Source organism: Geospiza fortis, unplaced genomic scaffold, assembly GCF_000277835.1.
Source record: "Geospiza fortis unplaced genomic scaffold, GeoFor_1.0 scaffold161, whole genome shotgun sequence".
In the NCBI taxonomy this organism is placed as follows: domain Eukaryota; kingdom Metazoa; phylum Chordata; class Aves; order Passeriformes; family Thraupidae; genus Geospiza; species Geospiza fortis.
Genome location: NW_005054375.1, coordinates 1,339,877 through 1,353,543, shown reverse-complemented (window position 1 = coordinate 1,353,543; position 13,667 = coordinate 1,339,877). Strand labels below are relative to the sequence as shown.

General features: G+C 41.6%; 1 protein-coding gene across 1 annotated transcript in view; it reads right to left on the bottom strand.

Annotated features, from left to right (window-relative positions):
* Positions 1-2,566: 2,566 nt before the first annotated feature.
* The window catches only part of PTCHD1 (patched domain containing 1), a 27,094-nt gene continuing 15,993 nt past the window's right edge, over positions 2,567-13,667 (bottom strand). Inside the window, exon 3 of the mRNA XM_014308591.2 lies at positions 2,567-10,161. Within this exon, the coding sequence (XP_014164066.1) occupies positions 8,507-10,161 (1,655 nt within the window). The 3' untranslated portion in view covers positions 2,567-8,506. The remainder of the gene's footprint in view (positions 10,162-13,667) is intronic.

Below are 13,667 nucleotides of genomic sequence, written 5' to 3'. Positions count from 1 at the left end.
TATATTTGAAATCATATAATTAGGCAGCTGTGATTTTTTATTTTCCTTGTATAGAGAGATCCCATCTTTTATTAAACAGCCTTAATATACATTACAGCTGCTAGTCTTACATATGTTCATATGATTTTTCCCAGTCTCATACTAACTTAGACCCTCCTTCCCTTTGCAGCTCAGAGGGTTTTTATACAATTTCTTTCTCATCCTCCTGACACAATAAAACCTGAGTTTTATTGACAGCTCTGCATTTCTGTAGCCAGTTTCTTTGTTCTTAAACTCCTTACCAAACTTCTCTGTTGCTCCTCCCCTGCTGATCCATTACTAATCTCAGTACAGATAAACTATTCTTCCTACCAGCTTTCAACTACATTTCTAGGTTGGCTTTTCCTCCTCTTTATACAGAGCCAACTTGTGTTGGGCGTATAAGAAATACATAATTGCTATGGGGGTGTATGCACTATATATACATTAGTGGGGCATCTCATTTTCCTGAATATAGCTGACAAATAAAAAATCAGTTTTTACTTGTAGCATCAGGGAACAGATTGCTTATTATGAAATATAATCAGTATGTGAAGGCATAATTTTTACAAATTGTGTTTTCTGGCATCAGTTTGTTTGTATACATTTAAAATTTTGTTTCCAGCAAACTTCACCTGTGCAAATTGGTAATTTCTAAGAAGATAAATGTCAGTTTTGCTCAAAAGTATGCCTCCTCACAGAACAGAGCATATTTCAGAGGATTCAATGTGGCCAAAAAGAATGGAATATTCTGCATTCATATATAACATATTCTATGTATAGTCTGGATACCCAGCTAAGGCCTTTAACATGATTCTTACATTTCTCATATGTATAAATTTTCAAGTGGATGATTGGATGGACTGTTGGATGTCTTATTCCCTGGTTCTTTCTAGCTAGTGCTTGGCTAGTGCTTATATTTGTTATTTTTGGCCAGTAAACTGAAGTCAGCAACAAAATCCTGTTCTTCTCCATGAGTTCTACATAGCCACTAACCTTTAAAAGTTAAAATGATATTTACAGGATGAATGTAAACTTGAGCACACTTCACTGTTTTGGGTCCACAATCCTGCCTAGTTTCTGTGTGCAAATTAGTTGTATAAATAAGGAAATGTGGCATTTGGGAGTGAAAATATTCTGACTTGTATGCAGCAGGGTAAGAATTGCATGTGGGATTCAGACATGCTGCTCACGAACATTTGTTGGGCTGAACTGTATTCCTTGATAAGCTAAAAATCAGATTTACCATGCCTTTGTTTTGAAGGTACAGGTACAGATGAACTTTCAGAATGAAATGTGCTGATTACACATTTGGAAAGGCTGAATTTTGTAAATTAGATCGGTGGAGATTTGCACGAAGGAACTCCTGCTAATACAAATGAGGAACATCAGCCTGGTATGGGGGTTTTGCTTTTTGAGTTCCTGTGTGAAGCTTAGACATAGCCTCTCTTACATCACACCAGCAATTAGAAAAATTGATATCGTTTGAGTTTCAGTTTCAGACAGAATTTTTTCACTTCTGGATTCTGAATTTAAGGCAATGAGAGAAAGAATGACTGAAAGGGACAAGGCCCAGAGCCATAACAGGTGACAGGAATCACCTTTAAATTGCAGACCCAAACTTCCCATTAAACTAAAGTGGCCGAAAGCCCTTCGTAGCCAAAACACCAAAGTCCTGCTATTTGTTGCAGCAACTTGGGATTGGATCTGGCTCACCTGCTTTTTACAGTAAAGTGATGCATATCTCACTTCTGCAGTCAGATGTGACAGAGCACCTGTAGCTGTCATCCACATCCCCTGGTGGAGTGTTTTGCTTCTGCTTTGAAGCAGTTGGTCCAAATGGGTCTTAGGGATGCTGGTCCCCTTCTCCAATACATTAGGAAAGAAGGGTAAATGGGTTATCTGCTTGGACATGGGAAGAAGATGATTGAGCACAGTCATCAGAAGTTCCTGGAGCAGCAGCTGTGGTTCTGCTGGTGAGAGAGGTGGGTCTCTCAGTGATGATGGGGCTTCTAAGTTTGTGAATGGTAAGGTCTTGGTAAGAAAAATTTTAATAGCAATAAGTCTGTTCAATCACAATACTTCTATTAAACAGTAATACTTCAGGCCTACCTACCTACCAGATCTCAGAAGGTCCAGGTCTTGTTTGAGGAAATAAAATGTAGTTTTTGATCAAATCAGTTTCAGATTTTTGCCTTAGCTGTTGGTTTGCCAGGTGAGGCTGGAGTTCTGCTGCCGGATTATCTAGAACACCCCCAAAAAGCACTTAGATCCCAATAACATGGAAATGAATGGATGTGGTTTTCCCTGTGCTTGCAGTGTGCAGCCTGGAACAAGAGGGGCTCCTGCAGAAGCAGCATGCCCATCATCCTGGGGACACTGCTGGCTCTGTGCTGAGCAGGTACCCATGAACTCCTCCACCACCCCTCTCTGTGGGGACTTGGAGACCATGCTCATCCTGATTATTTGGGTTAGGCCAGGAAAATCAGTTTGTTGCATTGGCGATGGCGTGGGATTTCTGTAGCAGTTTGGGAGCACAGGAAGCAAAGAGAGAGACAGCCATTTTATTTTAGGCTTATGCTATACATTGAGATTCATTATACAATTTTTCCCCTAAATTAATACAAAAATAGTAAAAATAGGTTAAAAAAAGCCTAAACGAAAACCCCTGACATCTTGCAAGCCATTTATTTGATGCACAGATTAAGACTTCTTGGAGCTTAAATAATCAAGAATTGTTTCTGCCGATTTTTTTTTGTTTTGTTTTCCCCAAAATTAACAAAAGGCAATGACTTGCAGAATGCCAACGACATCAGAACAATTTGTGCCTGAGAAGCGGCTGCCCCAGGCAGGCGCACGTGATGCTGAGGTGCCCTCTCTCCAGGCAGGAAGCTGTGCCAGGACAACAGGGCAAGGGGTGGCATGGCAGAGCACGCCATTCTGCTCCAACCCACGCACCATGGACAGGAATTCATGTTCAAATGCCCTCCTGGGATCCTTTTGCCATCTCTTTCTGAAAAAACCCAACCAAACAAGAAGTTCACCACTGCGCTTTCCTAGCAGTGGGTGGGTTTCACAAGGGCTTCCTGGGGGCCCATCTCCCCCCACAATTTGGAATTAAAGCTTCTCCCTGTTCTCTAATAAGACTGGGGAGGGGGAATAAGGTTGTCCTCCCCACTGCACTGAGCTGGGGTCACTGGGGGTGCCCTGTAGTAGTGCCTGGCCATGGGTGGAAGATGCTTCCTACCTTTGGGAAAGGGAAGGGGCTCTCCCCCCTCCCCACCTCCTTCTCATCAGACTTGTGTGTGCCCCAGAAAGGCTTACTTATTTCACAATGTTGATAAGAAAATAATTGACAGGTACTTTTAGTGATAAATGTAGGGATACAGCCATGGAAGAAATACTTTGTCCCTACAGAGCTAAATTGTTCAATCTGATTTTTATGGATCAGGATTTTAACATGTGCAAAGGTAGGGGAGGAAAAGGCTCTGGGTAATTCTTTCCAAGCAAGAGCTTCCAGAAAGTGGTTTCCTACAGGCTTGTGCCTTACCACAAAAGCACTGGTTCAGCAAAACCCCCCAGCAGTGGGGCCACAGTGAGAATCGTGAGGAGCTGTTCCTGCATGGCAGCTGATGCTCTCTGCAGGCTGCACACCCCGGGAACACCTGGCAGGGCTGTGGGAGGGGGACAAGGGAAATGGCACCACCACAGCTCCTGGTCTGGCATCCCCAGTGCCCACACAGCAGTGCCAGCCCTGCCCCTCCCAATTCCCATCCTGCTGACAGTCCCCAACCATGCCAGAGGAGCTACTGTAACCGGAGTGCACAGCAAACCCAGAGCTGACTCCTGCTAACTCAGCTTCCCTTCCCCAGGTCTCCCTGAACATGCTATTTGCTTTCTGAGTTAACAAAGTAGGAAAAACCACCACTTTGCTAAGTTTTGAAGTCACCAGGTCTTCTCCCACAACCCATTTGCTTTGCTGGCTCTCTCTGTTTTTCAGAGAAGCCAGTCTTCCTCCTGGACTCCCCTGCACTCTGCCCAGTCATGCCACCACTTACTTCTGTTTTCCCTTTGAATAAAAATAAAGGTGTTGGCTGATGTGGGATTTCATGGCTCACAGGAGGACAGTCAGCCTAGAAAAAAACATTTTAAAGTACACCTTTCAATTTACAGTACATGTTTTACCTGAATTCAGTGCTGGCTCAGAAGACTTCTGAGAGCAGATGTGAATCCTCTCGTGAGTCAACATAACCTCACACCACTTTGGTACTGTATTCCCTCCAGGTTCATACAGTTGACCATAATAAGTGTATTTGCTTGTCTTTGGAAAAGAAGCTCTTTTTCTTTCACAGACAGGTTTTTCTCCACAATTCCAGCTCTAATTTTAATCTAACTAGAACACTTTCACATTTCTGCTTTTGGCAGAAAATTCTGTCTTCATCAATTAATGTTTATGGCATGGTTATTCCAGCTATAACAAATTTTCTCTATTTTTTTTTCTCCATTTAGAGTAATTGTAAATTGAAAGTGGACTTGTGCTAACATAATATCAGAAGTTATATTACAAGAAAACTGGATTGATCTTGAGGGCCATATGCACATACGTTGGCTCTTTTTCCCCATGCTTACCCTGTAGTAAAAATGTACTGTACACCATACCTTACTGTATGGGAATTTTCATGTTTGTAGAAGATATATGTGCTCAGTGAGCCATAGTCCTACATAGTCTTGTTAGCCTTAGCTAAAATTTTCACTGTTAGATTTTAGTCAGTGCCTGACAGTGTATGATACTGTGTTCTACTTACTGCATTTATAAAAAATTGGATCATCTATATTGCAAACAAAACCACAGTGATACCTGGGCTACAAAGCCACTTAAGAGTATGATAAAAATCTGCTTAAGCCTAGGTAGTCTTCCAAACTGGAGGTGCACCAGTAAGGGCAAATCTCATGTACAGTAGCCACTGGGAGTGCTTTGGACTGAGAACAGAGCACTGCATCTGCACCTACTAATCAATCAGTGCAGGGAGGTCCATTGACTTTGGTGAAGATAATTGCTCCAGAGGAAAAAGTTGAAGGGGAGGAAGGCCAAAGTGGCTTAGCATAGTCTGAAACCTTGAGAATGTGGTTCATGTTGAGGTATTCGAGCTACCTGCAGAGAAGGAGCATTTGGTGCATCTCTCAGACACATCAGGATCCAGGCCGAGTCTCACGGACCTGGGCTGAGTGCACCTTGGACACTTCCATGGCTGTACCTTGCCAGTGCTGGGGAGCAGAATGGGAGCTTGATGTGAAACACAGTGAAAAATGTATGTAAGTTGGTTCTGGCTCTGTTCGGGGTTTTCTCTCTTTTGGGGATGCTCCAGTCTCCTGCCTGTCCTACCCCTGTGCAGAAAGGGGCACGGCTCCTCCTCTCCATCCCAGTCTTGGGTGGCTAGCAGGAGTTACTGGTTACTAGAGAGGGTAACATGGCATTGGGGGGGAACCACTGGGAAAGGAATCTGCCCTTAAAAAGACTTTTAGGAATGGGCTGGACAAACATCCTTCAGAAATTATTTAAATGTTGTTGGCTCTGCCCTGGGGGCAAGGGCGTGGACTGCATGACTTCTCACCCTGCCTTCTGTGGACACTCAGGCCTCTTCTGCAGCACTTTGTCACAGGAATGCCTCTACATCCTTTTTCTGACAGGTTTGGAGATAGAGAAGTAATTTTATCCCTGGTTTTATCACCTTTCTTGAAGATCTCTGAAGGCCTCACATGGTGAGATTTAATAAGAGATCTGTGAAACTGCAAGCTTGTCTTTGGACATCTCTTTAAAGATGCTCCTGGTCTATGCACTGCAATTAGATGTGAGGAGGTTTATGGTAACTATCTTGGCATCTGATGTCTGCAAGTGAATAGCAGAGGGATAGCAGAGGTGTAAAATCAGTGTTTGCCATGTATTCCTCTCGGCAGTGTACAAACAGCCTCTCTGACAGGTGTCCCATTTCCAAGTGTCACACAAGTCAGTAGATCACTGCAGAAGAATTGCAGTTCCTCTGTAACTCAGCTAATTTGCTAATGCCCTCAGAAGTTTAGAAGCCACTGCAGCTGCCTGTTGAACAGCCAGGGGATGGGGTGACTGGTATTTAAATGACATACTGATGATCACAGAAAATCTACAGTGAAGTATATTTAAGGAATATTTTTTGGCCAGAAAACATAGCCCCAAGCCTGAGTCTAAAAAAAACAGGGGAAACAGATCTTTTTCCTAGCCTTACATTCATTTGGCTGTCTTCAAGGTGTCTGCCTGTGTTCTGCCAAGGCTGAAGTTGTTGTTACAGCTTCCCAGCTGCTACTGAAGCAACTGTTGTTTACTTAAGCAAAGAGCCTGTGCATTCCTGGACACAGCTTCCTTTCTTCTGGTCAGGGAAGGGACTTATCCGGGGTAAAGTAAATGTTGCCAGCTGCTCTGCTGATTTGTTTTGCTAGTGAGAATGTAATATTTTGCTTCAGGGCAAAATATCTGGTTATCTTATTTTCTGCTAGGAAGGATGCTTCAGAAATATCTCTTTGCTTGAAAATTAATATTCAGTAGGTGGCATTTGCAGGTTTTGTACAGGGCATTTGGAGGTCACTGGGATTTGGATGCCAAAGAGACATTTCACACAATGAAGGACATCCTGGTTTTGTGACCACAGACATCCTAGTGACTGTGCAGGTACCACAGGCAGCCTCCAAAGCCATGGTGCTCCCGTGCTCCAAGAAGCCCCATGGCTCTTGCAACACCCCTCCCCCTCCAGATACTGACACTGAAGCAAACTTTGTGCCAAATGCTGAAAACCCTTCAAGTACTCTTAGTTTCCAGATGAGCTGCAGAAGGGAGTCTGGTTGGAATACATTCACGTTGCACCACAAAGCAACAGTCCATATGAACCCACCCGACACACACCAGCCAGCTTCCTGCCACTGGGGTTTCACAAGCAATGTATGGTCGGAATACTCTCAGCAAAACCTACAGAATTGGCTTACATATCCCCACTGGGGTTCAACCACATGACAGAACCTTACAGCAAAGAGCCTGTCGCTCTTAAGGGCGGAGGGGGTGGAGGAGGGAAGAGATGCTGCTTTATCTGTTTTACTCCACATCACAGATGCTGACAGAATTATTGATTTAGAACTCATGGCTCCAAAAAGACTCGGTAATGTAATCTTTTTAAGTTGGTTTTTTTGGGTGGATTTTGTTTTTCCCTCTCACATGTGATGTTTTCAATAGGCCCCTTAGATATGGGCTCTTTGGGCACGTTGTTAAACTTGCTGCTGCTAAACCACAGTCCCAACCTCCAGTTTGTTCCACTCAACTCTTACTGTCTACTGTCTCCTGGAAGAGCCCATAGCTGTGAGGTCTATTGCTTTACAGGTACTCTAGGAAGATTGAGGGATTAAGTTATACATTATGTAAAACTACCCACTAATCCTCTTAGTGTGCATTACCAGTGAATGGCCTGAAACAGGCTCTCACTAAAAGAGCCCTAACATTCACTTTCTTGATGACATTTTAGTATTTGAGGTTTGTATCATGGATTTTGGTGCTGAAATATTCAGTACACCATCTTCTGTCTGCTGCTAGATCCACTCACATGTCTTAGTAGAGTGCTAACAAAATTACAGTTGGTAAAGCAGATTACATGTTTAACTAGTAGCGAGACATGTATAAAATAGAATTATATATTTTCTAGAGTGACAGAGTCACATGAATTTTTTTGTTCCTTTTTTTTTGTTCTTTTTTGTTTTTATAAGAAAAAGAAACAGCTATAAAACCATGATTAAAAATGTAACAAGGGATGATTTCAATTTTAAAATAACGATACTTTTAGAAAAAAAAAGTGATTCATAACATAAAGGTGCTTGGAAAGCACTTGGTTGCTGTGTACTGCCTTCTTTCCCAGTACAGTTTGCTATTTTTTATATAGTCTTGCATAAATGTTTAGATTAGGGGAGAAAAGAAATATTAAATGTGATGGCAAAGACTTATAAGAGCTGACTCACTGACTTGAGTTATTGCTGTGCAGAAAGTTTGTAAAGCCTTTACATCCAGCGAACATTTAGTGCTACTTCAGCCTTGACAGTTGACCTTTCAACATGATTTGGTTTAGCCACAATAATTGCAGCATCTGCAGTACAGGCAATGCAGACAACTGCTTAAGAACCCAAATTCTTCCGTTAGATCTTACTTCATGCATCTTAAATTTAACCTCTCTTTGCATGGGTGCGCAAATTCTCCCATATTACCTGTTATAGGAACTGAGCAAGGTACAATACCCCAGCTCTTGCTTTTTTTAAAATTTATTTTTAATTTCTCCCATAATTTTGAATATTCCTGGATTTAGCTTAGAGGAGGGAGGGGAAAACCTCCAATCTTCCTGTCCCCACACATTTAGTCAGTACTGGTTTCTTTTTTTTTTTTTCTCAGTAAGACCTAGTGTAAAAAAGCGACCAACAAATCAAGTTAGACTGTTGTAATTTGGTCAACCACTCTGGTGCTATCCATATCCACCATTTCAACACACTCTATTTCCTCCCGGTTTTCAGGATTCTTCTTCTCTTTCCTCTTCTTCTTGGAGGGTGGCAGGAAAGTCAGTATCACAGGTAAAATGGCAAAGCAGTGAAAGAAGGTGACTAATGCTATTAAAAACAAGCACCTGAACAGTGTACGGGTCAGATTTGAAGGCACAGCTGCAAGAGGAATCAGACCAACAATATAGCAGAGGTAGCTCTGCAAAATAGCTACCCCATGCACTTCCAGGGCATTTTTCACCCATTTAGTTCTTGTGAACTCTTTGCCCAGGACAAAGGTTGATAACAGTGGAGCACAGTTGTCAATTGTATAATTAATTCCGTAAATTAAGCACAACACAGAAATACAATCTAGTTCCACTTTCCACAAGGTCATAAAACCTATAACTCCAAATTCAACCGAGGCAACAGTTAGAGTGAGCCAGACATTGATCAGAGAGTCTGCCACCAGGAATGCAGAGAAGAAGAGCAGAAATAAAGCACTAATGCAGGAGTTTTGTAAGGGGGCTCCCACCGAAGAGGCATAACGATCCATGTACACAAATGATGGATTGAAAACAATGAATTTCACCTTGGAGGTGAGAGAGAGCTTCCTCAGGGTCTCCAGGAGGTCATAAAGTTCTTCCCTCTTGGTTTCCATTGTCTTGGCCACCAAGAACATCCTGGAGGCCACAACATCAACTTCATTGTTGTACTTCTTGGAAAAGATGATATCCTCTGAAAAATGGGCAAACTGAGGGGTCTTCAGGAAGGAGTTCCTCAACATATCAGTGAAATTCTTCTTCGGCAATCCAGTAGATATGTTGAGTTTCCTAAGGTAATTTAAGTAGCTCTCGAACCAAGATATCCTCACGAAGCCCTTGGTGTACTCCAGCACGTCCTCCTGGACACTGGTGTTCCAGTACTCGATGGACTCGTAGATGTAGAACCCAATGACCGGGCTGTAGTTGCTGAAATACTTCTGCTGGGCCGTCGTGTACTCGATGGTCCGAGTCGCGGTCGCTACGATGTTGCTCAGGTCTGACCCCTCACTGACCTGCAGGTAGCCCATTAAGGCAAAGGAAATATAAACAAGGTAAAAGAGAACTACAAAAGGCTTGACATAAGTGTTTGTTATCCAGTCACAATAATAGCGTTTCAGGAACCACACCAAAAGATGACTCTCGTAAGTGTTTGTTTCCTCTGAATCATCTGTGTCCTCACTGAATCTGGCTGTCAGAAGAAACCTATACCATGCAGGCTTCTCTTGCAATACCTCTGGCTTTGGTACCTTTCTGCAGAAGATACTATGCTGGTAGTTGTTTTCTATGTAGCCAGTAAACACCAGGCTGGAACCATAAAAGGAGAGTACATAGAGGTAGTTGAAGAAAATTGCAATACAGGAATTGCAGCAGAAAATCCTGGCTGCTTCAATGTTAGTGAAGGGACTGGCACCTATTCCAAAAGTGACCAGGTACATGGCAGTGGTGAGAGAAAACGAGAGCATGGAGTCTGCAAATACAGCTGCAGTCCTCTCTTTAACGTGTTGGTCTTCTCTAGTTTTTCTCCAGGAGGACAACATTTCAAAAGTCCCATACAACCCATGACCTACAATAGAGAACAAAGGTAGTGTTCAATGTATTCAAATACCAAATTACACAGAAGAAAGTAATGTCAACATGCTAAAAGGCTCAAAGGAGACACAGCTGGATGCTACCAGTGCTTGAAGGAAGCGTCCTGCAGAAGAGAGAAATGATTATGGAGGTGCAAACCACAAGAGCACATTTGCTACCTGCCTAGCAAACCTTACTGTGAGAGCTTGAGGAGAGTTCTGCACTGCTGGCACAGGATCCATGGGTTAAAGAAACAGGATTTTTTTACTCTGCTTGGCTGTTTCATTTCATTATTTCTGAGTGCCTGTGATGGAAGATGCTTTCAAATTAGTTTTTCCTGGTGATGGTATCTGACCTGTGGTGAAAACAAAGAAATACGACCTTGAAGTGCCTGTGCTGGAGGCAGAGCATTAGTTGGCTGCATTGTAGAAAGCCTGTAAAAAATGAAAATTCCACATAAACTGAAAATGATCAATTAAAACAGTTACTGATTTCTCCACTTCCCATACAAATTTTCCATCAGGAAACAGGAATCCTAGAAATGAAACAAACAAAAGAACAAATAAATTTTAGGGAAGGAGAGTGGTAAAACTGAAATGGAGCTGCTTAAGGCGTTAGTCTCCTTTATATATCTGAGAGCTTATAAAACAAATACAGCCCTATATTTCTTGGCAATGCCTACATTTTGTAATGTATTTAATTGACTCTTAAAATGGATATACCATTCACAAAAGGAATGACCTAAAATCCTGTGTTTAACCCCCAAGTGCAGGTAAATCAAGAAAAGTACATGCTTTTATTTTAATCCCTGGTTGGTCATCTTCCTCTTACAGATTCGGTGTTGTGAAGATGCATTTGGAGGACACAGACCTCTCCTCTCCTGTCATGATCCTGAGCTGGGAATGCAGCCACTGACCATCTACCAGAGGAGAAAAGCTGAAGTAAATGTAGTTTGACGATTTACACAGAGATAAACAGAATATAGTCTTTGTATCACACCTAAAATGTGAAATAGTAATATTTTCGCATAATAATTTATTATAACGTTCATCTTTACTTAAGAGATCTTTTCCATATAATTCCAGCCTCTTTGCTGCCTTTTAATTCCTCCTCCTCCTTATTCTTTTGCTGATTTTGCTGTCACTTGTCTGCTTCTCTGGTCTGCTCTTGTATTATCTCCAGAAATTCCCAAAAGTCAGTCCACTGTGTTTTGCTCTTACTCATCTTCTCTGATAGTAGTAGATAAAATGATCAGTGCTAAATTAGTTGCTGATAACACTGAAGTGCAATCACTGAACTTTTGAAGCTGATGCTCCAGTCAGGAAGGTCAAGGTAATTCACAGATCTCTCTTAGAATTTCAGGCTGTGTGCAGAGTACCAAGATTGCTGTATCAGCTCTGTTCTCTCCCCCGTAGACAATTATCACTTTTGCTACCAGGGATATAAATACCAGCCCATAAACCCCAAGCAAATGAGGTATTTTGAAGAACTGGAACACCACAAGATATATCAGGGGTGCTGGAACTAGATGATCATGAAGATCCCTTCCAGCCCAAATCATTCTATGATGCTGTGAGTCTATAACCATGTTTATTCTTAAATGTCTCATACAGGCTAAATATTTAATTAACTTGACAAAACAACCCTTTTGTGGCCATCACCTTTTACTGTAGGGGCAGTTGTTGCTGATTCACTCCACCCTTCTCGAAATCTGTATTTTGACAGATGGCAGAGCTGGTCACTCTGTTATGCTGAAAAGAATAGGTATGGAGTATTTTATAAAGAAGTCACAATACAGAGCTCGTAAGATGAGATAATAGGACAACTGGTGTATCTCCTTATCACCTGTTGTTTAGTGTAATGAAGCTCACACTCTCATGTATATCAGATATTTTATCTATTTTGTTATTTAGAGTCATGGCATGGACCTCAAATGTCCAATTTGTAGCAGTATTACAGACCTGGCTTTGGCATTCATCTTAATTTTCCCCAACAGTGTTTTACAGCTGCTTTCAGAGGCCAGGTCAAGACTGTCAATTTGATAACTAGCACTGTGCCCCCTCTTAAAGCTAATAGGGAATACTGGAACTCCCCAGACATAAAATCAAGCAAAAAGCACAATCAGTGACTGGCACCCCGTTGCTAATTATGCTTCAAATAGTTATGTTCTAGGCTCAGTAGGGAAAGCTATTAAGCTTGCTTTCAGTGTGTTCTTTCTAAAGACAGACTGACCTTTATTTAAATGTAACTGATCACTTGCCAAAGTAAGGAGTGAGAGGTTTAATCCATTTATGGCTCCCATGAGTCCTGCAGACAGGCTCGTCTGCGAATTTCACATGGCATCATACGCATTAGCATTGAGTGAGCAAAACAGAATAAAATGAGGTCATTGAATATTACAAATTACTTCCATCATGAGCTTTAGCTATAGCATGTTTTTGTAAAAAAAACCCCAGCATAAATAGGCTCTTGCCTAAAAATACTCAAATAGCCATATTAATTTGGGGAACCTTTGACTGTGCAATGAGAGAAGGAGATCAGAGCTAGTTAAATATGATGCTGAACATGACATTTTAACAGGTATAAGGCTTTGGATAATGCCTGATAACATGACTTCTGATACCACATTCCTTCTTTAAGCAGGAAAGATAAAACCACAATTTGCTCTTGCATAATCTTCAAGACTACCCTAAAATGGAATCTGATTTAGAGAACTGCTCAAGTAAATGCATGAAGAGGCGTCACCACATGTGCTCCACAAAGTCAAGAGAAAAATATTTGGATACTTTCCTATTTTAGGATAGGTTCCTTTTGTTGTTTGCTACACAATCTGCGTACTAGGAGCTGGTATTTTCCTTCAATTGTACAGTTTGTGATTTCTCTGTCCATTTATATGATGGCTACGGAATTATCATTTACATTGAGGAGGACATGCCTAAAGTTGCAGACTTTTGCACCAGTGCCACTCCTGACCTTATCCGGTTTCCTCAGAAAAAAATCAGACCCAAACTCAAGCACAAATTAGGCTTGGCAGTCAAAAGATTAGCTGTATTCGGCTAGGATGGGATTTACCTAAACTAATTTACCTCTAAATACTGGCTGTAAACACAACTTGGGTAACAATCTCCAACACTGTAACTCGCTGATGTTCATGTAAGTCTAGCCCACAGAGACTAGGGCAGATATCTCCATGGAAGCATTTTGAGAGAATTTCTTTCACTTCTCTGTCATTTCAGAGTTTTCATTTTTTGCATCCATAATCAATTTGCACCAATTACCTCCATTTCTCTTGCTGTTGCTACATCTTCTCCATGTAATATTAATGAGACAAAGGGAATTTTTTCCTTGTAACTAAATTCTGTAATTGCTTCAACTGATTTTCCCTTTTTAATAGAGATTTAGCCACAAATCTGTAATCATTTAGAGCAACTTGTTCATTATTCACGGTCATTCAGTAAATAATAAATATGAACTCAAACAGCTAATGGGCTACTGGAGATC